The sequence below is a fragment of the Pygocentrus nattereri genome, chromosome 7 (assembly GCF_015220715.1).
Source record: "Pygocentrus nattereri isolate fPygNat1 chromosome 7, fPygNat1.pri, whole genome shotgun sequence".
NCBI lineage: Eukaryota > Metazoa > Chordata > Actinopteri > Characiformes > Serrasalmidae > Pygocentrus > Pygocentrus nattereri.
Window position 1 is genome coordinate 1,363,514 of NC_051217.1, and position 27,378 is coordinate 1,390,891.

The following is a 27,378-nucleotide window of genomic DNA, read 5'->3' on the forward strand; positions in this document are numbered from 1 at the left end:
TATATATATATTTCATATATGAATATAACACACCTCTTCTAAGCCACTGATCCTTCTGGGTCACGGGGGTGCTGGAGCCTGTCCCAGCAGTCATTGGATGGAAGGCAGGAGATACTCTGGACAGGTCACCAGTCCATCACAGGGCACACAGATAGACACATATATACATTCACACACACTCACACATAAGGGCAATTTAGCGTGTCCAATTAAAACCCACAGGTACAGGAAGTACATGCAAACTCCAGACAGTACAGTTCTCAGGCTATTTTCATGTGTAAAAATAGTGTATTATTTTTCACGTTTCTATTCAACTACTATGTAAATATTTCCTGAAATCAAAACCTTGTTACCTCTAAATGTGATTCGTCATATCATACCGTTTAAAAAAACAGACGGAATCCTTGTTTTCTTATATTCTTTCATCAAAATGTAGTGATTTTTGTCCATCTCTAAAACCACTTCTGATTTTTGATGACATCACTGTCAGGGGTGTATCAAGGCACTTGGTTCTCAATACTGGATTCACAGTTCAGTATTCTAACGACATTAGAGCCGGAGAGCTGGAGGAGCGCTGGAGTGGGAGTGGAGTGCACACTGTCACCATCTCGCATTGTGATATCACAGTATCAAGATGTATTGTTTCACCCCTAAGCACCATGCAGGTGAGAAAAAACAACATTAACCAATAAAATCAAAACTTCTCGACTAGCTCAGCGACCTGCCCTGACACCGTATTTTACTCTGAAATAAGTATTTAGGCACCTAGGAACCCTATTTAAGAAAGCACATATATTTAGAACACATTCAACAGAGTAAACAGTCATTTGTATGTATGTCAGTGTGTTCATTTCATTTCCACACCTCTCATGAATGATGCCCGGTATTATTTGTAGTTATCATCCAGTGCCTGGTTTGGCTAATCAGCACTTCATTATGTTAAATCAAGCGTGCAGGTGATGGAATTTAACAAATCCCTGTGATGGCTGGAGGCATCCAGGAGAGATCTGGAACCAAACTTTGTTCTTCGAGGTAGCTCACAACATCTCAACTACTTTTCTAAAACAAGAAGTGCTTCTTACTCTTTACTATTCATTTGCATCTATAACTGGTATTATATATATATATATATATATATATATATATATATATATATATATATAATCTATATCTGGTAATTTTACCGTCAGAAAACACAGTAACTGCCCAGATCAATGGTTTTAAACGATGCACAGTTCTGTATATCATAGTGCAGAAGGAACATGCATTATGATTTCCCATTCATCGCCTTTACACATAATTCTGAATCGTACCTAAACAAATCATATTGAATTCTGGTGAACTTTTATTCTGCATTGATTTGTTTCTTTGAATCGTAATCAGCTTGTTGTGAGGGATTTACACACCTGGTTGGCAGTGAGCTTTCTGGAGGATGGCAGGTTGATGACGGGAGAGGTAAAAAGAGAGAGAGAGAGAGAGAGAGAGAGAGCGAGAGAGAGAGAGAGAGAGAGAGAGAGCGAGAGAGAGAAAGAGAGAGAGAGAGAGAGAGAGAGAGAGAGATGGTGGAACGTTCTGTGCTAGTGAAGGCAACCTGTTTTTCACAAACATGACAGCCGAAATCAGAGACCTGGGATGAACTGGGAGGGAGGGAGGGAGGGAGAGAGAGAGGGAGGGAGAGAGGGAGGGAGAGAGAGAGAGAGAGAGAGAGAGAGAGAGAGAGAGAGAGAGAGAGAGAGAGAGAGAGAGAGAGAGAGAGAGAGACCTCTCTGCCTTAATGGAAGATGTGGCTGCTGTCTAGGGATGAGCATCCACAACCCACATATATGACACACTCTCATAAACACACACACACACACACACACACACACACACACACACACACCATGCACACATGACTAAGTGGAAGGCACACTTGGAGTAGAAAATGGTTTGAATCGAAGTCGCTGTTCTTTGGCAGTGTGCCTCAGTGTGATCAACCGTTTGGAATGGAAATATCTTTAGTGAACACCTTTAAAGATCTGGCATGATGTTATTTTAGGCAGCCGTCTTATCAGCTGTGTAATGATTGATTACCGTGATGCACTGGGTGTTGAGCAGGTCTCATTAAGCATTCTCCGAGCACAGAGCTCACTCTTTTACACTGAAAAGGCAGAAGATGGTGAGAGTGTGTGCGTTTTACTGCACTGTAGTCTCTTTATCTCTCTCTCTCTTTCTTTCTCATATAGCCAGTGGTAATGATATGCGATGAGAAATGTATGTAAAGTCTCCTCAACAGCAAACTGCAGTCTTTCCTACGGCTCTGCAGGAGGGGCCCCTCAGCTTTATTGCACAATATGTTTAAACAAACAATATGCAAAGTTTAGCCGCAGCTACAAAGAGAATGGAAGGAAGTGCATGTGTGTGTGTCTGTGCTTGTTTTCAAACATTTTCCGGACAAAAACGTTCTGACATTGTAGGAAAACCACAGAGGACACAGAAGAAAAGAAGGACAACCTACAACAAGGTTCTGTTTTACAAAAGCTACATACTTCTTTTCTTCTTCGTTTCAAGGGCAAAACAATTAACTGGTCAAGGTTGGGTTTATGAGTTATATCACACACACACACACACACATTACAAATACAAATATGTATGTAAAGTACATTTAAACACAGAGGTGTCCTGAAGTGTCCTTCACAACATCCTGTGTCCATGTTTCAGATAAAACATTAACAGAATCCTGCACCACTCTGTTTGCATTAATGTGTAAATCTATTTAACATCTCATGCTTGAAACATGATTTTTCATAAGTCATCTATTATTATACAAAATTTATACATATACAAACTTTTAATTTCCTGAAGAGCATTGGGGGTGGGGGGGGTGGGGGGGGGGTCTCACTCTCATTGTTCTTTATTCTTTATTTTCAATGATATTTTGTTTTTGACTGATAAAGTTACTTTAACAGTACAACTGTGTTTTCCAGATTATACACTAAAAGAAAGTCCATCCATCCTCTAAGCCGCTTCTCCCTCAGGGTCGCGGGGGGGTGCTGGAGTCTATCCCAGCGGTCATTGGGCAGAAGGCACTAAAATAAAGTTTTTCATAAATAGTGGGGAAAAAAAAGTATATTTTAATTAAATCGATACAATATCTCTAATGACGTCATATTACCCGCGACGGAGAAGTGACTTGGAAAATGGATGGATGGACGTCATATTATAAGCGTGGATGCTTGTTAACCACATTTTGTAAATTTGCTAATCCTATACTTTAAAAACTGTTGCCCAATTACCCCAAATTTTTCCAAATAAGCTTTGTATAAAAAAGATGTTGTTTCTGAAATGGGTTGACATATTTTTAAACAGTTATGTGCATGTTTTCTTATATTTCTTTATTATATTTATTGCATTGAAAAATACCAAGAAAAAAAAAAAGAAGCTTAATTTTAAAAAAAGTTAGAAGGGCTAGATGGCAGCCCAGTTGTGGAGCTCCACGTACGGACAGAGTATAAAAACAAACCTTTGCATGTGAGAAACAAAGAATCTTCCTGATGAGTGAATCTTCTATAGGCTGAACAGAGACCCCTCAGCCTCTGTCGGCTACACTGTGCAGTTAATGCTTTCCCAGTCTTGAGGCTGTCCTGCCTCTGTGAGGCACCGTGACAAGACGGCTGTTTTTTCACGCTGATCTTCACTGCTGAGGCAGGTTCAGTCAGGCCGAGCTGTCAGCCATCTCTTTGTGGTTTTACTGGGTGTCTGCAGTGATGCACGCACGGCCTCTCGGGGGTTTGGTTTACCGGATGAGGATGAGGAGGAGGATGTGGTTTGACGGACAGAGACTGGGGTCACACCGCCCTGGTCCGGTAGTGGTGGAAGCTGCTGCTACACTCTAATAAGTGATTTACCTAATGTTTTAAATTAGGTAACCAGACCTTAACGGACTGGTTCAAAGAATCACATTCACAAGTCAGTAGTAAACCCAAATCTTTCCATAAACACAGTTGCAGCCTGCAGTGATGAAGTTTGTTTCATTTGTTGCACAGTAAGTTCACAGTAAGTCATACTGTATTTGAAACCACATCACAAAGACTGCACGACTTCAGCAAAGATCTGGATGCAGAGCGGGGAGGGGTATGAGGGAGGTATGAGGGAGGTATTTAGAGAAAAGACTTGGGTATCTGTTTGCCACATTGGCATCACTCAAACATTTAAGGCAGCCATGCAGTCACTTTTACAAGCCAGGACATCAAATCTTTTATAGGGTTTACCAGTTGATACTCTCTGTAGATGATGTCAAGCCTCTTCAGCTCATCCAGAATGCGGCAGCACGGCTCGTCTTCAATCTGCCCACTGCCCAATCTTCACTGGCTTCCTGTAGCCGCATCAGATTAAAACCCTAAAGGTGGCCTACAAAGCCAGAAATGGACCAGCCCCTACCTGCTCATTGGCAATGGTGAAATCTCGAACTGTACCTCGAGCCCTTCGAGCTTTGAGTACAGCTCGGCTTGACCCGCCGTCCTCCAAGGCGCTTGGAAGACAAGCGTCGAGAATGTTCTCTGTACTGGAACCCAGGCAGTGGAATGAACTCCCACTGGCTGTCCGAACAGCAGAGTCTCTCACTGTCTTCAAACGCAGACTGAAGACCGTCTCTTTACACAGCACTTAAATGAGCACTGAGTTATAAGCTGCACTTGTATATCATATTTTATTGTATTGCACTGTGTAGGGTAGTTTACTGTATTGTAGTTTACTGTATTGTAGGATAGTTTACTGTATTGTTCAGTTTACTGTTTCAGTTTACTGTGTTCAGCTCTGCTCCTTTCCTCTCTGTATCTACAGTGACTGTGTTTCTATCAGTATCTGAGCTCAGGACCGTCTTTCTCTCTAACCTACTGGTAAATAGCAGAGAGACTTTCTCTAGACAGACAGAGCTCTTCTTGTAAGTCGCTCTGGATCAGAGCATCTGCTAAATGCTGTAAATGTAAATGATCACAGAGGTTGGGGGCTTGCATGCTTGGCAGATGGAAAGGAGTATTACATGATGGATACAGCCCTTAAATTCTGTTATCTGGAAAATAAGTTTAGACTAATGTATCAACTTGTTGTGGTTGGTTAGTGTAGTGGGTAACACCTCTGCCTTCTACACTGTAGACTGGGGTTCAATCCCTACCTGGGCGAACACCCTACACTATACCAATTAAGAGTCCTTGGGCAAGACTCCTAACACCACCTTGGCCTGCCTGTGTAAAACGATCAAATTGTAAGTCGCTCTGGATAAGAGCGTCAGCCAAATGCCATGAATGTAAATGTAAATGTTTCAGCCACTTGCAGTGCTAATCCACCCTTGTAGAGTTCCCATGTGGGTCTAAGTAGATGTTGAGAAGGGTACTTGTACAGAAGTAAAGAGACCAGCAATTATAATCAAGTTTCAGTGTTATGGCTGGACCTGTGTGTTTACATGTAAGTTTTTCAAGGTCATTTTCACAGACAATAGACTTTATAGTCTCTCAGAATCTCAGATGCCATGGCCTTAATGAGAAGTGTGAAGAGTGATTGCATAAAACCATCTGTTGCTGCTAGCCGGACAAAGCTATGTAAGCCAGCCGTGTAAATATATAATTTGTGTTTTTTCCAGTACAGCGTTTTGAAGCCCTTTCTGCTGCCTGCTTATACCGGGCGATGATTCTTTAGAGAGCAGGAGAGACAGTGAGGACAATGCGGCTGTAAAATGCATTTGTGTCAACAGCTTTGACATGTTTGGCTGTTTGTGAGGATGTAGCAAGGCATTGTTTTCCGATTGTTTCATTTATTCCAATTGGTCTTTATAAGTCAGATGGTTGCTCTGTGACCAGTCTGTGGTCAGTAACGTTTCACCCGCCCGTGAAGCCCGTTTTGCTGACTGTCTGGACTGTGTGTGTGTGTGTGTGTGTGTGTGTTGGGGGGGCTGAGCGCTGTTAGAGCGCCCTCCTCCGAGACACACACTGCACAGGACTTGTTTACCACGTTTCTGCTGCACTCTCAATAATATGCCAATCATCCGGGACCTGCCCCACTGCTCAGTGATTGGCCCAGCGCGGACATTCCTCTCCCGGCCCCGCCCCCTCCAGATGAGTGATCGGAAGTCGAGCTGGTTCAAATTCAGCTGCTGGTACTTTACAACGCAAATGATCTCTCTCTCTCTCTCTCTGCCCCCCCCTCCCCTCTCTGTCTCATCCCCCCTGTCGACCCCCCCCCCCTCTCTCTGTCTCTCCTCTCTCTCTCTTCTTTCTCTCCCCCCCCCCCCCCCCTCTCTCTCTCCCCCCCTCTCTCTGTGTCTCCCCCCTCTCTCTCTCTCTCTCTCCCCTCTCTTGTCTCTCTCTCTGTCTCTCTCTCTGTCTCTCTCCTCCCCCCCCCCCCCCCCTCTCTCTCTCTCTCTCTCTCTCTCATACACAAACATACATATATGTGTGTTTTATTTCCCTAATAATGCTGTGCATTATAATCTTACAATACCATTTACATTATAATCTGGACACTACAGTTAACTGGTCATCTCCAGGCTGACGCCTCCAGTCTCCCGTGTTTACATGCCGCGCGTATCTTCCTCCTTGTGGCCTCTTTATATTCACACGCTGTAAAGATGACGGAGCTGTGTAAGTTCGGACGCCGTCTGCGTCAGACTCGTTATTAGCAGTTTATGGCGGACTGTAGGCGAAGTGGACCTCTGTAGTAGCGTGATGTGCGCGTGCACACGCAGCCTGGGCGGGGTGATATGGCCGCCTGTGTGTGTGTGTGTGTGTGTGTGTGTGTGTAAACAGTGGAGTAAGGTCACATACAGCGGTGTAGCAGTGCAGCCGGAGCTCTCTGGGAGCTGCTTGTTTCAGTAGGTCGACTGCATCTCTGCGGTCATCACTGCTGTCCATTCGTGCTCAATCACATTCGGCCGAGAGGAAAACAGCCGCGCCTCGCGCGTCCTGACCGGGCGGTGTTTTTCCTGCCACACCGCCACAGTTAGACACAGTGATGGGGGCGGGGGCAGCACGGCTGAGTGGACACTGAAGTGTCCAGTGTGTGTGTGTTTGGGTTAGGTTAACGGTGTGGGTGGGCTGTGCTCGGTGGCTGGGGGTGGGGGGTGGGGGGTGGCTGATAGCGCGGGTTTTCGCCTCGCCATGCGGTCAGCACGCTGGTCTATCGGCGTGCAACAGTCCAGCTTGGTCCAGCGCTTAAACGCTACTATTGGTGCAAACCTACTCGGTGCGTGTGCATGAGATTTATAGGGTCTCTCTCTACGTGACGCACGGTGGTCGGTGTTTTACCCAGGAACACTCTGGATGACGCACGTTATAGACTCTGCGCGAGCTTTAGCTGCAAATAAATAAATAAATAAATAAATTGGAAAAACTCACCGAGCGGTTTCAGCTGGTGATGTTCTGTATGAACATCTGAGATGGTGTTACCGTCACACTGTGTGTCATGTAGTTATACAATTGGAAATTGAGGCAATGAACCACGTGATGTCTTTTTTTTTTTTCTTCTTCTGTTTTTAAGGAATTATATGTCGAATCACTCATATGCACATCTGCCCCCACCCCATTCCAGTGTCCTGAACCTTGTTGTTGTGACTGGTGCCGAGAACAAGTGGATTACCATTCTTCTCCCTGATTATACTCTTGCTCAGAACATTCTGGGCATTCTTTACACAGTCCACTGCTAAAACGGCCACCAGAAGCCCAGGAAACAACATCCAAGTGTGTCAGTGGGCTCCTGCCAGGCCACTAACACTATGCTTTTACAATCCTCCTTATTTCCTGCACCGGCTCTGAGGGATATTGTACTGAGGCGGCTGGAAGAGTCCCTCGCGCCTTTCACTTGGTGCGCTGGAGAGGAGAGCGTGCATGGCGCTCTTCACGTTGCAGAGATTTGGAGTGCAGCAGGGGCAGCGTCTGTGTGCTGTCTGACCAGTCTGTTTTCAGAGAGAGAGGGAAGGCGGTGCTCCTCGGTACAGGGCGTGTGTGCGCGTATGCAAGTTTGTGTTTTCTCTGCAGTGCCAGCCAGACAGGGCAGCGAGGAGCAGTTCTTGCACAGATAAACAGACAGGAGCCATCTCCTCAGGTCATGTCTATGTTCCCAGCAGGCCACGGGTCTTGAGCAAGCAGCCTCGCCGCTGTCTCCTCTAAAGCCCTGCATACTGGCCAGTGACTGCTCTGTGCAAACGATGCTTCATTTCAGCTTGCGTTCCTTTTGGTCTGCTTTTAATGGGTGATGCTGTGCACTATGCCTGTGGTACATCATTGCTGTATTTCTTTAGAGGCGACTTACATAACCCAAGAGAACATTAAAGGCCTGCTCTATTTATTTAGCCTTTTTAGCGATATGTAGATATGCTGCACCAGAATGGCAATTATGCCTTATAGATTAGACCATTTGTTGGACACCTGCTAACTAATGTTTAATCAGGTGCAGGCAAATCACCGAACTCTGCTGGACTAAGGCCCCTCAGGACCAGAGCTGTACACCTCAGGCTCCCCATTTGGAAGGTCCTCATTTGCCTATATTTGTCACCCTCAAACCGATATGCTCTCTTGATACCTTGTGTCCTCGGTGATCTCCATCCATTTCTTCCCTGAGAGCTACTGCCTGGCCGAGGCCTCTCTGACCACTTCGGACTTCCTTGTTAGGCAGTGGGCTCTGTGCGGATGGGTGAAACCCCGCCGTTCCTGACATAGCAGTGTGTGGAGCATGGTCAGGTGGAAATAGGCCCATGCTCCCAAGCTGCCTAAAAATAAAGGAGCAGGCCATCTCTCACTGTGGGTTTGTGTTTAGTCGCCATGGGAAATGAAGTCGACTTACAGTGCATGGTCTGTGAAATAGCATATTCTCTCTCTCTCTCTCTCTCTCTCTCTCTCTCTCTCTCTCTCTCTCCCTCCCTCTCTCTCCCTCTCTCTCTCTCTCTCTCTCTCTCTCTCTCTCTCTCTCTCTCCCTCCCTCCCTCTCTCTCTCTCTCTCTCTCTCTCTCTCTGTCTCTCTCTCTCTGTCTCTATCTCTCTTTCTGTCTCTCTCTCTCTCTCTCTCTCTCTCTCTCTCTCTCTCTCTCTGTCTCTCTCTCTCTCTCTCTGTCTCTCTCTCTCTCTCCCTCTCTCTCTCTCCCTCTCTCTCTCTCTCTCTCTCTGTCTCTCTCTCTCTCTGTCTCTCTCTCCCTCCCTCCCTCTCTCTCTCTCTGTCTCTCTCTCTCTCTGTCTCTCTCTCTGTCTCTCTCTCTCTCTCTCTCTCTCTCTCCCTCTCTCTCTCTCTCTCTCTCTCTCTGTCTCTCTCTCTCTCTCTCTCTCTCTCTCTCTCTCTCTCTCTCTCTCTCTCCCTCTCTCTCTCTCCCTCCCTCACATCCCCATTTTTCCCCTCTTTGCTCAGCGGAAGGTATGCATGTTTGAGATTTTTTCCCCATCAAAGAATCTGTGGAAGTGGCGAGGAGCTTTTGTCGGTGTGGGATGAGAAGCAGCTTGAGTTTGCTTGGGCTGCCCCCTTTTGGTGGAATTCCAAGCAGCCATGCGGTCTCTTCCCATCCCTTCCCCCTCTCTCCTCTGCAGCAGTGCCAATCAGTGGGTCAAGTGTTACAGTGGGAAGCCCTTACCTTCATCCTGGCTTTTTGAGAGTTCAGAGGTTGCTCAGCTGTGGGTGAGGAGCGAGATATTGCAAGGGAAGAGGCACAAGTGCTCAGTCGCTCTTGGAATTAGAGCTGGAAAGGGTGCAGCTATTAATAGCCCATAAAAGGGCCATATGGCTATTTAAGGAAAAGCAGCTCTCATTTACCGGCCTTCACTTTGTCTGCTACATGCATACGTACCAGACCATCTTCAGTATCAAAGCCATTGATTTATTCCCATACAAAGTGTACAAAGGCATTTGAGAAAGGCAACTAGCATCTGCTTTATCTCATAAGGAGAAGTGGCAAACTTAAAAACAAGCAAAGTTGCAACTGGAATGAGCCTTATTATTATACCTTTTTGGCCAGTTCTTTGCGCAGTCAAGTAGGATTTTTTTCCTGCTCCTACCTCTTACAGAATGTTCCAGTAATTCTACCTCGTCTTAGCGTGGCTTGTGATCCGGCAGAATGTGTGAAAGAATGCAGAGTATTTGGGAAAATGGCAGGAGTGGGACAGAGCACAGAGCCTGTGGCTAAAGGGGCTGCTGGCACAGGGAGGTTTCGTCTTAGGGAGGGAGTAGAGAGGAAAGATTTAAGTGTAAGGTTAGTCCGGGTACGAGATATTATGTGAAATATTTACATCCAAATTCTACTGAGCAGTTACTCTTTGCTAGAGTAGAAAGTATGTCGGGGTCTGTTAAATGCATCTTCCTGAGAAAGATGTGCACACATACACACATGCACACAGAAACAGATGTCTTAACCAGTATTAATTACAGCACTAAACACAGTGGTCACGTTTGCCCTGTAATGTCTGGCCGAATGGTTCAGGCTCATAAATAAAGCGGGGGAAATGTTTCATTCAGACGTGTCTTTGGCCATGCCTCTCGGGTGTGCCACACACAGTGCCAAGATCCCGTTGCCAGGCAACCACGACTGCCGGCTCTCTTGCTGCTGTCCTCTTATGGAGCCGCCGTTCCAGCTCAAGGCATCCTGTGATGCAGTCTGCTTGCTTGTGCTCTGCGTTCTCATCAAGCATACTGGGATGTGAAGGCATTCAGCTCGCTCCAGACTTTCAGTGCCACTGCAGATTACAGCTGCGTATCATTCTGGATTTTTCAATGTCAGAACCGATACCTTGACGTCACGAACAATCATGAACAGCACTTTTTGTTGGGGATGCAGTGAGATGGGAATTGTTGGCCAATGCCAGTATCCGTTATTTAACGTGTACATGTCTGCTGATGCCATTGCTGAGACAGAAACAGGCATAAGATGTAAAAAGAGAGAAATCTAGTTAAAATCAAGTTAAAAATGCAGTAAAATTAATAAAGGCCAGATATTTTAGCACAAATAACCATAAAGATTTGCTCAGTGCATTTTTGTATGCAAATATCTGTCAAAATCATTGTGGATCACTTTTCAATACCTAAAATACTGAAAAAATGTACTTCATGAATTAAGCCAGTTTTTATATTTAAAATAAGATACAGAAAGTTTATTATTCATGATGAATATGAAACTAAAATTCTGGCTTAAATGAAGCTTTTGACTTTTTTTGCCAAACTTGCGAAGTCCGTTCAGTTAATGTGGTGTTTCCTCTACATTTATGAGATGTGATTTTAATCTACAGTTTAGAATTAGCCTTTACTAGGGGTGTCTGGGGGGACCAACTATTGGTTTAAACCTGGAATGTACCCCCTAAAACTGGCCCATCAACGTCCCTTCTTATTGGCACACTGGTGCTGATGAGACTGACGACTTAGGTGTCAAAATTTAGCAATAATTTCCATTTTTGTGATTTTTTTATTCTTGACACTAAGAAAGTAGTTTGTTTGATGCCTTAAAAGTATTGAATTTTGATACGCAGCCTCAGGGCTGGTTAGCAGCAGCAGCTCAGGCCTGCCCTCCTTCATGCCTCTCCTGTTACCCACAGGGCCTTTCTCTCCCTACAGCTCAACACGAATCAGTGTGTTGGAATGCTGCATTTATTGATCCCATGTTTGGAGACAATGTGTCCGGGTCCCTCTACTCTCATTACTAAACGCCAAGTGTGTTCAATAAGATTTGTTGCTGAAAGCCTAATTTAAAACACACCCGTTCTTTTTTTTCTCTCTCCACACACTCGTTTTACTGCTGAGGTTCTCATGCTCACAGCGGAAGCTGATCTCTCTTGGATGCGAGCGAGATGGAGCTCCATGTGAGCGCCTGGAAGCCGGATCATCTGTGTTTTGGGTTACATCGCTGTGTCGTCTAACCCCTTTAGCAACAACACAGAACTGTTGTTCAAAAGCTTTTTACCAGATTCTCGACTGCTCGTAGGAAATGATGATCTTTCAGGGCTCAGAGTCAAAAGACAGATTTGGTTTAAACAAAGCTGGTGCAGCAAAATGGCTCTTTGTTCAAATATGAATTTGATCTTGTAATTGGATGCGACACCTGTGGAAATTTAGGAATGGTAGAACATTGCGTTCTTGTGCTGTATAGGTTGTTGAACTGTCCTTAAAACAAAAGGGTTCTTGTAAGAGGTGCTTTACTGGGGTCTGGATGAAACCATTTAAAAATAAGAAGCTTTTTCCTTCTGGATGTTTGTAGGGTCCATTTCAAACGGCTTTGGTGCAGAACCTCAGATCCATACCTACAGCTTTTAATCCCTCCATTGAACACCAAAGTCATAAAATTCCCTGAACTACAGTGTTGCTAGCATTCTGGATTTTCCTTTCCACCTCTCCCTCTCTCTCTCTCTCCGTCTCGTTCTTCCTCCCAATTCCCTTAATAGTCCCTAACTGTAATAATATTTATCTGTAGTCAGGCCAGGCTCCAGTTTACTAACAAGGCTGGCATAGAGCAGCGCGAGGCCCTGAGCAAACATCCCAAACGGCCTGACTCCTGCTTCCACTTCCTCCCTCCCGCCCCCTGCTCCTTCAGGACCGTTTTACAGGCCACTAATCTGGCACTCTGGGTGCCCTCTGACCTCCATCAAGCAAAACACACACATGCACGTATTAAGCTCAGAGCCTAATCGTTGTCTTGCAGCCACTCGCTCCCCTGTGTGCTGTGTGATATACCATAGATCTAATAACAAGGCACTTATTGGACTGTTTTAGCTCTCACGTTACTGAGGTCCCTAAATGTATTTCAGCCTTTTCATTAGAACTGTTTAGAGCTATCAGGCAGAAGTAATGAACTCAAACCCTGAACACTGTTTCTCCCTGTTCATGTCGCTTTGACCCAGCTGCCTGGTGTCTGTATTTAGGATGCACCCTTTTCTTTTCATCTACCGCTAATCTGCTCTCTTTTGTGTGTGTTTATTTGTTCTCCAGAATGCCCACCCGAATGTGAGCGGCGGACGTGCACGGATAACAAGGAGTGCTGCCACCTGCAGTGCCTGGGGAGCTGCACTGAACCTGACAACGACATGGCCTGTGCCGCGTGCCAACACTACTACCACGAGGGTCGCTGCGTGCCCGACTGCCCCCCGGGTACCTACCGCTTTGAGGGTTGGCGCTGCATCACTATGGAGACATGTGCCCGGGTGCATCTGCCCAGTGAGGTGGACTTTGTCATCCACAATGGCGAATGTATGCCCGAGTGCCCACCCGGCTTCACCCGCAACGAGAGCCAAAGGTGCTGTTTTCTTCACTCTTAAGTTGAATGTGTGAAAGATGACAATTATTACAATCACATGCAAAACCTAGAAAACCACCATGCATATTACATATTTTGGTATTTTTCTAAGAGAAATAATTACACATCCTTTTCTGTGAACATACAAATATGTTGCATTTTAGTGCACAGATTTATTTAATTGTGTTCTGTTTATTTCCTGAGCTGAAAATATTGGGAAGAAATTAAACCTTTAATGAAACATATGATGTTATGTTGTTTCCAATATGTTAAATTTAGCAAATAAACAGTAATAGTGCATTAACATGTGAAGAAGTGTGTTCTCTGTAGTGGATGTGTTAACTCATTTTTACTTAGACAATGGACAAAGTGACCGCGACCCTATCTGGACTAAGTGGTAAACAATGATGATGATGAACTACAAAGTGTAATTTGACCAGGGGTGCTCAAACTTTTTCATTCAAGTGTATATGCTCAGTTTTAAGTCTGAGGACTATTTTGAATTGGGAAGATAAAATGATAAAAAAGGTTGGTGTACTGCATGAAAAGCCGGCTCCACAAATATTGGCACCCCTGGTACTTGCTTACTGTGAAATTTTTTATTGTTTATTTTTTGGTTTTTCATTCAAAACATCAATAAAAATCTAGCCTTTATTTCAAGTACAACGATTGAAAGAAAAACCCCGTCCAGAATGTCTCCTGCCTTCTGTCTTATGAGCGCTGGGATAGGCTCCAGCCTTCACCTGAGCAATTAGGATCACTTAAATGGTCAGTAATGGCGCCGTATTTCACTGGGGAATATATATGAGATGAAACCCAGGCCAAATTCCCTTAGTCATGTTTCACTATGAGAAAGACTAGATAATACAGCAGTGTTGTGTGACAAAAGGTTGTCGAGCTGCACAAATCAGTAAATGGCTATAAGATCACATCTAAACTGTTGAAAATAAATGCATTTCCACTATCAGGGCAATAATTAAGATGCTCAAGGCAACTGGAAATGTTAAGTATCTGGTGGAAAGAGGACGCATTTCTTTGTTGATCTCATGCTCACAGATGGCGAGTTGCAGATGTTAGGTCAAACACCACCTATATAACCCGAAATTATTTGGGAGGGTTGCCAAAAGAAAGCCTCTGCTGTCAAAAGCCAACAAATTCAAGCCCCTACAGTTTGCCAGATGCTTCTGAAACTTTCACTGAGACCATGTTCTATGGTCAGGTGAGACTGAAATAGAGGTTTTTGGCAACAAACACTTGAGCTGAGTTTGGAATGGACACAAACATGTCCATGCAGAAAAGTATCTTAGCTCTACTGTGAAGTATGACGGTGGATCTGTCATGTTGTGGGGCTGTTTTTCTTCCAAAGGCCTTGGACAATTTATTCAGATAAGTACCAGCAGACATAAAATCAAAACCTGACTGGCCTCACCCAGGAAGCCTAATCTGGGCTGTGGTTGGATCTTTCAGCAGGATACAAAGCACACCTCAAAATAAACACAAAAATAGTTCAGTGACCACAGAATTGTGCTGATGTATGCTGTTAGGAGTGAAAGGCTAGATATCTTCTCCCTCGTTATCCACGCAGAAGGTGCACATTGCCACCTATTGTAAACTATTCAGTGTTGAAGCCTTGCTAATACGAGTCTGAAGAACAGAGCATCATAGTCATTTTCTCATAAATATCTCAAAGGCACTTTATCGAGATCAAAAAATACATTTAATTTTTATCAGAATTGTTATTTTTATTTGTCACCCTGACTTAATTCTCTGAGTTTTGTGAGCTGCTTAAAGCACCTCAAGTAGTAACTGAAGAAAAAAAAGAGTTAAGTTTCGTTTTTGAAGTTAAAATGGATGTTTGGATCTTCTCCATAGTGAATAATCGTATGTATTTCATCAGAGCTGGCATTAGGTTTTGACATGTCTTGTGTTTTTGTGCAGCCAGCTCACTAAGCTGTAGTAAATTATTCAACTAAGGCCAAAGTGTCCTTCATGTGCCCTGCTCACGTGTCACACTCTTCAAACTTCTTGCCATGCACCCAAGGCAAAAGGTGTTGTTTTGACATTAATGATTGAAGGCTGTGAACAAGGCTGTGCAAACACACAAGGCAATTATTAGTGAGAAAACACAGGGCAGGCTTTGTTAGTGGGACACTGAGGGTAATGGGTTTGCTTTACTGCAGATCATGAATCTGAAGTATAGCTCATATAACTGGAATGAAGAGCCTGCAGTCATTGAACTTTGGACTTTGTTGGTACTGGATATTTTAAAGTTAAAAAGTTAAGCCAACCATAGATCGCTTTGAACTTACTCTTTCGCTTTTCCATCTGTTTTAGTTTTCAATCTATCACAATACAAGACTGTATCAGCCTTGTTTTGTCTCTGAGCCGATTTAATGATTCACTGTCTGCAAAAAGCCAGAGGTCATGCGAGGACTCGCCCCATGAAATACAGTGACCCTGTTTTGTTCTCCCTCTCTCTCTCTCTCTCCCTCTCTCTCTCTCTCTCTCTCTCTCTCTCTTTTATTTTTTCTTGTATTTTTTTTAGAAGCATGACTAAATTAACTAAGTGAGGCATAGTAATCATGTTGTGGTTTACTGGTGTTTGTCTGCTCAGTGTGCTGTGGCTTGTCCTTGACTTTCTATTATTCTTTCTCTCCCTCCTCCTCCTCTCTCTCTCTCTCTCTCTCTCTCTCTCTCTCTCTCTCTCTCTCTCTCTCTCTCTCTCTCTCTCTCCTCGTACAGTATGTTCTGCAGTGCATGTGACGGCCTGTGTGATAAGGTGTGTGAGACTAAAACCATTGACTCTGTGGACGCCGCTCAGTCTCTGCAAGGCTGCACTGTCATCAAAGGCAACCTGCACATCAATATTCGCCGGGGCAGTAAGTTCTTTCATTCCTGCTTCAGCCTTCCAGAGTCTTGCCCAGTGCAAAGCAGCCCTTCTAGATGAATACAAGGCCAGTGTTCAGCCATCTCACGTCTTTAGTCAGTTATGACGTTATCTTAATATCTGGGAGTTTTTATCAGGTACACTAACCACATAGGTAGTTAGTTGTGGGATATGGCTTCTGACTGTAGCCCATCTGTTGCTGACCCTGTCGATGAATAAAAAGAGACCACCATAGGACCCCCCAGTTATCATTTGGACTCTTCTCAGCAGCAGTGGTAGTATGATGGTGATGTGTACACATTTAGATACAGTGTAAGTGGCAGCTGGCATTTTTAAATTACGATGTAAAGGTTTAGTTGATGCTTAATATTAAATTACTTGGATCGGATCAAATCAGATCGTTCCTGAATTAGGATGTCCCTACTCAGTAGACACCCTTGCCTTGGCTCATGTGTTTTGGATGGAAGAGGTTAATCTTCAACATACCTGGCAGATCTACATGCACAAGGGCATTTTCCTATTAGATCATGGGTTAATTCATGTTTTTGTACAAGACCGTTGGTGTCACATGTCTCTGTCCCACATGTCTCGTGTCTGTGTCTCTCTGTCTGTCCTCTCCCCAGATAACATTGCATCAGAGCTGGAGAGTTTCATGGGCCTGATCCAAACAGTGACGGGTTATGTGCGGATCAAACACTCTCACACTCTGGGCTCCCTTTCCTTCCTGAAGAGCCTGCGCTATATTAATGGGGAGGACCTTTTAGACCAGTAAGACTCTGCTCTTTTCACTGTGTCCCATACATCACTCCACAAGCTTTCACCTTTTAGGTACATTTTTTTAGGTGTTTTTTAGATGGATGCTGCATGCAAACACTCTCGTTTACAAAACAAGCACATATGTTTTTCCCAGAGTTCAGCATTTATATTTTCTACAGTTATTTTAATCAGGTTTTATTTCCATGCTTGTTTACGACCAAGCACACCTGGCTCGTTTCAGCACACCTGTAGGATATGCTGGTCCTTTATTAGAGCTTGAGGAGACAGGCACACATTCACCCCAGTCAACACTGAAATGAACAAATGTCCTACATCACCTTTTCCTTCTCGGTAATGCAGCAGGTTTAAACCCTGTTGCTGCTGAGTGCAGGCTTGGCTTTTGTCAGGTTTCACCTGTAGCACTTGGTACAGTGTATATCAAACACTTTTTCATCCTCGCATGAGAAGAAAGATAAATGTCTCAGGCTCCCATCCTTCAAAAAAGCTCCCTTTTAAGTGTTTTCGTGTCTTTGCTGGTTTCCATAGGAACGCACAAAAGTGATAGAATGCTCAGCCTGATGGAATGTACAGCTGTGAGAAGCTATGAGCCTTCGCACTTTCATGGGCTCCAAATAAAGCCGAGTAACTAATGCTCTTTTTATGTACACATACACATACTCTATTTATTTATTTATTTGTTTATTAACAACATTTGAAAACGACAGTTACCTTTTACAGTGTGTGATCATTTTCGTGACAAATGGACCAAAACAAATGGTACAAAATAAAATCTACATTCATTACATTAATCTACATTCAGGCTTTGCCTTCTGCTGTAAAGTTACCATTTTGAACATGCAGTGGTTTCTTACAACATTCTTAAAAATAAAAGTGCCACAAATGGTTCTTTTAGCAGTGCCGTAGAAGAACCCCTTATGGTTCCCTGAAGAACCATGCTTGAAAAAGATGCATGTAAAAGACCTTCAAAAGAGTACGTAGAAGATCCTTAAGCTTTAGAAACATTCTTCACAATTACTCATCACAATAACCAAAATAGTCTTCTCAAGAACCCTGTTTGAAAAAGACCTTTTGATGATTAAAAGAACCCTCTTAAAATGTAAAGGTTGTAAATAAATTCTTTTTTTTTCCTTAAACCCTCACACATCTTTACAAAAATGGCTCTCTAAAAAAAAAAAAACATATTGAGAGTGGTTTTTAGGGAACCAGAAGTTCTTCTGTAGCGTTGTGCAGAGCCTTTTTTGCAAATGTATATTTTAAGATTGAGCAGTGAGGTGAAGATATACTGAAAGATTTAGGGTGTTGGCCATTTGTATGATTTGTATGGCTAGTTCTGTCTTATGTAACATGTATTGGGAGTTTTGGAGGAGATGGTGGAGAGGGTCGTGGGAATGGATTTCTCTACTCTCAGATTTCATCCTGTGGAGGGCTGAGTGCACAGCCGGCATTCTCCACGTTCCTTAGCTGCTCTGTTGAACTGAGTGTACTCAAACTGCAGAACATTTCCAGACCTCCTGCTGTTCACCTGCGGACATGCATGTGTTTATCTGAGTGGGCAAGGTCCCATCTACACACAGTCATGCTGCAGCTCTGGTGCACACAAAGCACATATACTAATGCCAAAGGAGGCCAAAGTGTTGCCCTGCCTTACAAACCCTGTTATATGGTTTAGATGCATTCTGCAGAAAGAGCTGAATAAGCTACTGGAGTGTTTCTAGTTCTTGCTCTTATTGGTCTGTGCCTCCTGCAGCATGTACGCATTCTCAGCCCTTGACAACCATCACCTGCAGTACCTGTGGGACTGGAGCCAGCACAACTTGACCATTCGAACAGGAAAGCTCTTCTTCCGCTCTAACCCCAAACTCTGCTTGTCTGAGATCCACAAGATGTGGGATAAAACAGGCATCACAGAAAAGATGGAGGAAGACGACATCCGCAACAACGGCGAGCGAGCCAGTTGTGAGTATAAGCTGAATGTATTTGGGTGTCACCTTAGGGGCTCCAGTAGACTCCAGCACCCCCCCCCCCCCCCCCCCACGACCCACAAGGATAAGCTAAATATGAGGGGTGTACTTACTTTTGTGAGAAACTATATTTTCACTTTTTCACATATTACACTATCATGGTGTCTTCTGATTCAGCACAAGCTCTTAGTCACGCTAAAAAGCCCTTTGGTTGTCATAGTTTTAACACCTGGGCCGTTCTCCATTTATATGTCCATTAACGTCTCCTATTATCATATATGCAACAATGAGAGCTTAATTGTCATTGGTGTTATATGAATATGGTGTATATAACACCATTTTACATTTATGGTATTTGGCAGACGCTCTTGTCCAGAGCGACTTACAATTTTGATTATTGTTACACAGGTAGGCGAAGGTGGTGTTAGGAGTCTTGCCCAAGGACCCTTATTGGTATAGTGTCGGGTGTTTTGCCCAGGTGGGGATTGAACCCCAGTCTACAGTGTAGAAGGCAGAGGTGTTACCCACTACACTAACCAACCACTATATACCCCCTACACTGCACCAAACACCAGTGACATTCTGGTTAAAACTGAGGATTTAGTAAGTTCTCATTGGCTGTCAGGTGACCTTGTGCAACCTTTTAAAATCAGTAATAAAAATAATATATGGCATTATTTTGGCTAAATTGAATTGCCCAGCCATTAAGGCACATAACACCAGTGACAAAGACATTATGTGCTGCTTGATAAACAAAAGGATTAATAAATTAATTAAATATAGTAAGCAAGTATGGACTCGCCTTCCCTTCTCATGCCATGAGATGAGCTCTCTGATGAGCCTTGACCCCAAGAAGCAGTTTAATAGAGCTGAAAATACTGTGTTAAAATGTAACATAAGATGCCCTGATAACACCAGTGACCGAAATCTTATTTAAAAAAAAAAAAAATACATAATTTTTTTAAGTGTAGGATAACATCAACCTGTGACATGGTTTCCCACTCCAAATGGAGAATGACCCATATATATTCAGTATAATAAACAGGGGTGCACTGATATCGAACATATTTTTTGTTTATATTTCTGCTGACACAGACATTTCTAAAATATAGAAAGTCTGACTTTATCTACTTGGATTAGTATTCTGGAGAGATAGAATATTTATTTGTAAATGGTTACAGATGCTGTGAACGGTTTAAATGCAGACGTTTTAGCACAGAAGTCCTGCCTCACCTAAATAGTCTGATCTTCGGGAGTGCAATAAATATGTCATCAAATATTGATTTGAAATGTTGGTCAGATGTTGGCTTCTGTAATGTGGCTGTGCTGTGTTTTTGTGTCTGCTTTATTTTGTTAGCACCTCAGGCTTTAAGACACAAAAAGGAAATTCTTGCTTTGTACGCTGATATAAACACACATTCCAGAAAAAAGTCGGCGTTCCACTTTTTTGACTGCTTTTCAAGACACAGCCGTGAACAAACAAAAGACATATATCTGATGCAGAATATTGCCAAGATCACTGATATAAATCTCTTTCCTATCCTTCCCTTAAGGTGAGACTCATATCCTGAAGTTCAAGTCCAACCAAACACAGAGCAATCGAATAAAGCTCACATGGGAGCGTTACCGACCGCCGGACTACAGAGACCTCATCAGCTTTATAGTCTACTACAAGGAAGCGTGAGTGTTGCTGTTGGCTTGCATTCATACAGATACATATTATGAAAAATCTGTGGCCAAAATACACTCAGGGATAAAATAATGATTATTGTAATTACATTTTCCTATTAAATACCATCTACTTCATAATCTTCAAGACCCCCAATTTGTCTGTGGCAGCCCAATCCAATCCTTAAATGCAGTTATGATCACACTTCTCTAAAATACAGTAGTTTTACTGTAGTTTAGGCTCTCCAGATGTAATGAGACCTATTTATTGACAAGTGTTTGCAAACTGTTTGATATACTTAAAGCACCGCTGGTAATACAGTTATGTACCACAGACCATTCCAGAACATCACTGAGTTTGATGGACAGGACGGCTGCGGGTCCAGTAGTTGGACTATGGTGGACGTGGACCTCCCTCAGGATAAATCACTGGATCCAGGAGTGCTGCTGTACCCACTGAAGCCATGGACACAATACGCAGTCTTTGTGAAAGCCATCACTCTTGTGGTAGAGGATAAGCATATTCTGGGGGCCAAGAGTGAAGTGGTCTACATCCGCACCAAAGCCTCAGGTACACACAGTAATATTTATGGACTAATATATTTTACATTTAAAGGGCCCATATTCTGCATTTTTCATGTAGAAATCCACTAAAAATATCCAGTTAAAACATTTGTGTGGTTTTATGGTCATAATTCATTTTTATTCCATTTTCCAACCTCTCTTTATCCCTTAAAATTAAACAGGCTGTTTTTGTTACTGTGCTTTAAGACTGAGGTAAAATAAATTATCTGTGTTCTGATTGGCTGTGCCTCATTAAAAAAACCCTCAGAGCTTAAAAAAAATTAAATAAGAACGGACGGGTCACTGAAACAGTGGATTCAAAACAGATTGCTTTTGCAGCTTACTTTCCATGTATAGACTTTATGGACCGGGATGTGAACTGTATGTTTTGAAACTTTAACATTGTTTACTTACTACTTCATTCACATTTACAGCATTTAGCAGACGCTCTTATCCAGAGCGACTTAAGAAGAGCTTTGTCTGTCTAGAGAAAGTATTTTTGCTAGTTACCAAAAGGTTAGAGAAAAAGTCCTGAGCTCAGATACTGCTAGAAACAAAAAGTCACTGTAGATACAGAGAGAAAAGGAGCAGAGTTGAGCAAAGAACTCTGTGCCATACAATACAATACAATACAATACAATACAATACAGTAAACTACAATCCATCCATCCATCCATCCATTTTCTAAGCCGCTTCTCCGTCAGGGTCGCGGGGGGGTGCTGGAGCCTATCCCAGCAGTCTTCGGGCAGAAGGCAGGATACACCCTGGACAGGTCGCCAGGCCATCACAGGGCGTAAACTACAATACACAGTGCAATACAATAAAATATATAAGTGCAGCACAATATATTGCAAACAATACTTAATTCAATGCTCATTTAAGTGCTGTGTAAGAGATGAGTCTTCTGTCTGCGTTTGAAGACAGTGAGAGACTCTGCTGTACAAACAGACAGTGGGAGTTCATTCCACCACTTGGGCTCCAGTACAGAGAACATTCTCGACGCTTGTCTTCCACGCGCCTTGGAGGACGGCGGGTCAAGCCGAGCTGTACTTGAAGCTTGAAGGGCTCGAGGTACAGTTCAAGATTTCACCATTGCTATCAAGTCGATAGGGGCTGGTCAGTTTCTGGCTTTGTAGGCCAGCTTTAGGGTTTTAATCTGATGCAGCTACAGGAAGCCAGTGAAGGGTGCGCAGCAGTGGGGTGACGTGGCTGAACTTGGGCAGATTGAAGACGAGCCGAGCTGCCGCATTCTGGATGAATTGCAGAGGCTTGATGGCCTACATGGGAGCGAGTTGCAGTAGTCAAGCCTTGAGATGACAAGAGCACCTGGGCGGCCTCTTGGGTGAGGAAGGGTCGGATCCTACAGATGTTGTGCAGGAGATACCTGCATGACTGAGTCAGGTTTGCGATGTGAGTCGAGTAAGATAACCGGCCGTCCAGAGTCACACCAAGACTTCTCGCCTCTACAGACGGAACAATCAGAGAGTTCTTGAATGAGATTTCAGGATCATGATGAAGACCTGTAGTTGCAGGGATGAGTATCAGCTCAGTCTTGCTAGGATTGAGCTTCAGGTGGTGAGCTGCCATCTATGAAGAGATGTCAGACAGGCATGCCGAGATGCGAAACCTGTGTGAGAAAGAAAACATTAGTTGAGTATCATCAGCATAACAGTGATAAGAGAAGCCATGAGAAGATATTACATCACCAAGAGAGCTAGTGTAAAGAGAAAAGAGAAGAGGACCGAGCACCGAGCCTTGTGGGACACCAGTGGAGAGCCTGCATGGAGAGGTTGTGAAATCTCTCCATGTTACCTGATAAGAGCGATCCTCCAGATAGGACTTGAACCACTTCCTCCCATAGCCAGTGATTCCAAGGTTGGTGAGGTTGTCCAGAAGGATAGTATGGTTGACTGTGTCAAAAGCTGCTGAGAGATCAAGAAGGATCAGGACAGATGACAGTTTGGCTGATCTTGCTGATTGGAGCTTCTCGGTCAGTGTTATGAGGGCAGTTTCTGCGCTGGTTTGAAGCCAGACTGGTTGGGGTCCTGGAGCTGGTTCTGTATAAGAAAGATTATTGATTGATAATTTGATTATAGACGGCGCATTCAAGAATTTTTGAAAGAAAGAAGCGATACCGGTCTGTAGTTGTTGACATCAGAACTGTCAAGCATGGGTTTCTTCAAGGTGGGAAGTACTCTTGAAGTCTTGAAAGTTGATGGAACTTCACCTGATGCCAAGTACTTGTTGAGGAAAAGTGATGAAGGGCAGTAGGTCCTTGGAGATTGACTGAAACAATGCAGATGGGATGGGATCCAGTGGGCAGGTGGTTGGGTTACTCGATTTGATCAGTTGAAGGACAGCATCTGTGGAAAGAGAAGAAAAACAGTTTAAGGGGTTGAGAACGAGAGGAGGCGGTCTAGTGGAAGGAGTGGGGACAGAGGGAAAAGACTGGTGGATTCCGTCAACCTTCCCCTCAAAGAAGGTGACAAAATCCTCAGGGGTGAGAGAACAGGGTGCAGGTGGAGGAGGAGGGTTGAGAAGAGAGGAGAAAATGTTGAAGAGCTTGCGTGGATCAGATGCTGATGCTTCCAGTTTCCATCTGTAGAAAGATGACTTTGCAGCAGTAACTTCGATTGAGAACTTGGAAAGGAGAGATTGGTAGGAGTGAAGATCCGAGTCGAGCTGGGATTTCCTCCACCTTCCCTCAGCCTTCCTTAGTTCTTGTCGGTTGCTGCGCAGGACACCCATCAGCCAGGAGGCAGGTGAGGAAGATCTTGCTGGCCTGGAGGAGAGAGGACACAGAAGGTTAATTGCAGATGAGAGTGAAGAAAGGAAAGCATCTGCAGCCTTGTTCAGTGAGGGAGAGGAAAATGAGTCAGGATGGGGAAGGGTGGTCAGGATTGTTGAGGTGAAGATGAGGAAGGAGTGGAATGCAAGTTGCGCCGAGAAGAGGAGAAAAAGGGGTGGAATGGACAGGAGTAACAGGGAGGGAGAGTGAGAAAGTTAGGAAGTGGTGATCAGAGTGATGCATGAGAGTTACTGTCACATCCAGCATGGAGGTCGGTCTGGTGAATATCAGGTCCAAAGCATTGCCTGCTCGGAGTCTGGTTGAGGGCGAGGTCGAAGGATGATAGCAGTGGTAAAAGGCAGAATGACTGCAGCTTGTCTGATGGCAGTTTGAAGTCACCCAAGAGTATGAGCGGGGTTTCATCGATGGAGGAGAGACTCATTAGAGTGTCTAACTTATCAATGAAGTAGCCTAAAGGAGAGGGAGGACGTTAAAGAACAACATTGTGAAGTTTAGTGGGGAAAGATAGAGTGACTGCATGGTACTCAAAGGAGGAAATGGAAAGATGAGAAAAAGCAAGTGGAGTGAAACGCCACTTTCTGGACAAGAGCAAACCTGTGCCGCCACCCCTGCCAGACTGCCGTGGAGAATGGGAGGAGTGAAAGGCAGAGGACAGGGCTGTTGGAGTCGCCGAGTTCATGGGGGTGATCCAGGTCTCCGTCAACGCCAGGAAGTGCAGTGAATAGAAGGATGCGAGGGCACACAGCACTGTGGATTGGCAATTCCAGAGCCCACCTGCAACCCTGGTCTGAAATTCTGACGACTGTGGGGGATAGATGAGGTTACTGGATTTTACGGGTCCTGTGATGAGTAGTTCTACATGACCTGTGGGACGAGTAAATGGGTAAACGGGAACCACTTTTGTCAAATCAGGCAGTATCTATTAGGATGCCCTGTGAACCTTAGATTGTTTTACATTTCAAATAGTTTACATTTCCCTCATTCACATATGTAAAACATGGATTAAATGAAAAATTTATATCTCTTTGAATTAAATTACACAAATTATTTTGTGCAAAATAAGAAAACATGATAAAACATTCAGCATGTCAACATGGGTATAACTGGTATGAGAGTCCAGTGCCTTGTTAATGAATAATTATTAATGTTCGTTGCTTGGAAACACATTCAGCTACTCTTCTTGAAAGTATGTGGACTTCAGTGAAATGTTTTCAGCTGGAGAGGACTCTGGATTTAAATGGTGCAGCAGTGGTTTATGATTAAAAAGACAATATAAAGACATTCAAAAACAAATCAGGGAGATTGCTGTGTACTGTTGACTGCAAGCTCACATGAAGCAGATATTAGTCATAGGAGAATATGGTACTTAGCCTTTCTTGCATGTGGTGTGTTTTGACATTTTACAAAACTTTCATAACTTTCCATACGTTTTACTTATTGTGTGGTATACAGGAATGCTTTTCCTCGGACATTTTGAGAGCAAACATTGAACAGCAGAAAATATTGATTTTTGTTACAGGCGGCAAATACCTTTGGCTAACGTTCATGTGACCACTATTACAGATATGGGTTATAAGGGATTGTTTAATGATCTGCTTATTTCACAGAGCCTTCAATGCCCCGGGATGCTCGTGCGTATGCAAACTCCTCATCATCTCTGGTGGTGAAGTGGTCTCCTCCTATCTCCCCCAATGGGAACTCTACCTTCTACCTGCTCCGCTGGCAGCAGCAGCCTGAGGACCGCGAGCTCTATCAGCATAACTACTGCTCAAAAGGTGAAGCGGCCCTTTACTTGCACTTATTTTCTTTCCATTCCTATTTTTTAGTTACCCTTTCTTTGTGAGTTTGGTTTATTTCTCTTTTGTTTATATTTTGCCTTCATACTCGTTTTTCTCCAGTCTCAATGTGTTTTTATTTCTCTGTCTCTGCCTGGTCCAGTTTTAAAGTTAATTGTAGTTAACAGACATAGTTAACAGTGCTAGTTTTTAATATTGACATGTGCAGCCTTCAGCAGAAAACCCCCCATGCTACCATGTCACAACCCATAAACCTACAATACCTAAATATACAGTATATCCATGTAAACTTGTACTGCTGTGCCCTGTGTGTCTTTTAATAATCTCAGAATTGAAGATCCCGATCCGAATCTCAGCCACAGCCCTGTCAGATGTGGAGGAGGACACTAAGCCCACAAAATCAGACGCAGGCAGTGCAGAGAAGGGCCCATGCTGCCCGTGCCCCAAAACCAAGGAGGATTTAAAAGCTGAAGCTGAGGAGCGTGCCCTCAGCAAGGTGTTTGAGAACTTCTTGCACAACGCGGTCTTTACACCCAGGTACAGTGAACACTCCCTACTTCCCTCAGCTCTTCCCCTATTGCTTTTCTTTACTTATAGATTCCAGATCAGCTTGAGGGAAGAGCCCACATCATTCAGAATGGGTGGAACAAACAAGAAATGTGCAGGCTGCTCCCAGACCTCAACAGTGCTTTCCAGCTTTGTTCCAAATCTATGTTTTCTTTTTGTCTTAGTCTTCCTGGAGACAGGCTATCAAAGCAGGGCTGAGCTCATAGGTCTCAAGGCCATGTGATTTAATCAAATCAAGCACAGGGTCCGGCAGGCAGGGACGGCAGCGTAATCATTCCGGCATGGTGCCAACAAGATCAGAACAGGAGGTTTTTGGAAGAGGGCTTGCACCAGCAGCAGCAGGGCTTGAATGCACGTCAGTAAAGCAGGAGAAGGTTCAGAACCAGCATTCATGAAGCATCCCAGAGTACAGGTCTTGGATGGGATTTCACCTCCCTACATCATAGTGAGTTCTTGATCTAATCCAACCTGGACGCAGCAGTGCTGCTCCGAGGTGTAATATGAATGCGGGCCCGGGACTCCAGGCTTGTGTGGTTTTGCTGTTGCCCAGGCGACAGCAGCGGTCGCATGTGAAGGCTTTAGCAGGCTGTAATTTGGAAGGCCCCAGCAGCGAGGGAGTCCAGGTCAATGAGGCCGGGGAGCGGCCTTCTGTTGGCCAGAATTCGAGAGGACATCTGCGCCGTGTTATCCGTTTACCTTGCTTGTGCTGGATGTGTTCTGTCCAGTACCAGGAGAGCAGCTACATACACACTCACAAAACAGCATGCAGGCATGCATGTCCTGGTTGTACTTTGAAATACAGTGTTAATTGGAAGGGTTAAATAAGGACATCTGTCCTTAAACTAAAACTCTGTATGTGTGCGTGTTAGACAATATTTATGCATTGGTGTAATTTTTGCTGGAGACAGTATAAACGGGTGAATGCTTTTGTCCCCCTCATCCCCTCATTTACACTGTATTCAAGCCAGTTCTCGTTCCCTTGTGCACTTTCTAAAGTTGGTGATCATTTGCGGAGAAAATCACTAAATGGTGTTTAAGGTTGATTTCTTACTTCTGTGGAGATGCATGTCAGGTCACAGAAAAGGGTTTCATGAGTAATTGTAGCTCACAGAGGCCACTAGGTT

At 44.0% G+C, this 27,378-nt stretch overlaps 1 protein-coding gene across 2 annotated transcripts in view; it reads left to right on the forward strand.

Annotated features, from left to right (window-relative positions):
• The window catches only part of igf1ra (insulin-like growth factor 1a receptor), a 148,105-nt gene that overhangs the window by 99,002 nt on the left and 21,725 nt on the right, over positions 1-27,378 (forward strand). For both annotated transcript variants that reach the window (XM_037540012.1, XM_017692202.2), the window contains exons 3-10: positions 12,922-13,225; positions 15,968-16,104; positions 16,736-16,880; positions 18,637-18,845; positions 20,404-20,530; positions 20,854-21,089; positions 25,499-25,666; positions 26,017-26,224. In XM_037540012.1, the coding sequence (XP_037395909.1) occupies positions 12,922-13,225; positions 15,968-16,104; positions 16,736-16,880; positions 18,637-18,845; positions 20,404-20,530; positions 20,854-21,089; positions 25,499-25,666; positions 26,017-26,224 (1,534 nt within the window). The remainder of the gene's footprint in view (positions 1-12,921; positions 13,226-15,967; positions 16,105-16,735; positions 16,881-18,636; positions 18,846-20,403; positions 20,531-20,853; positions 21,090-25,498; positions 25,667-26,016; positions 26,225-27,378) is intronic.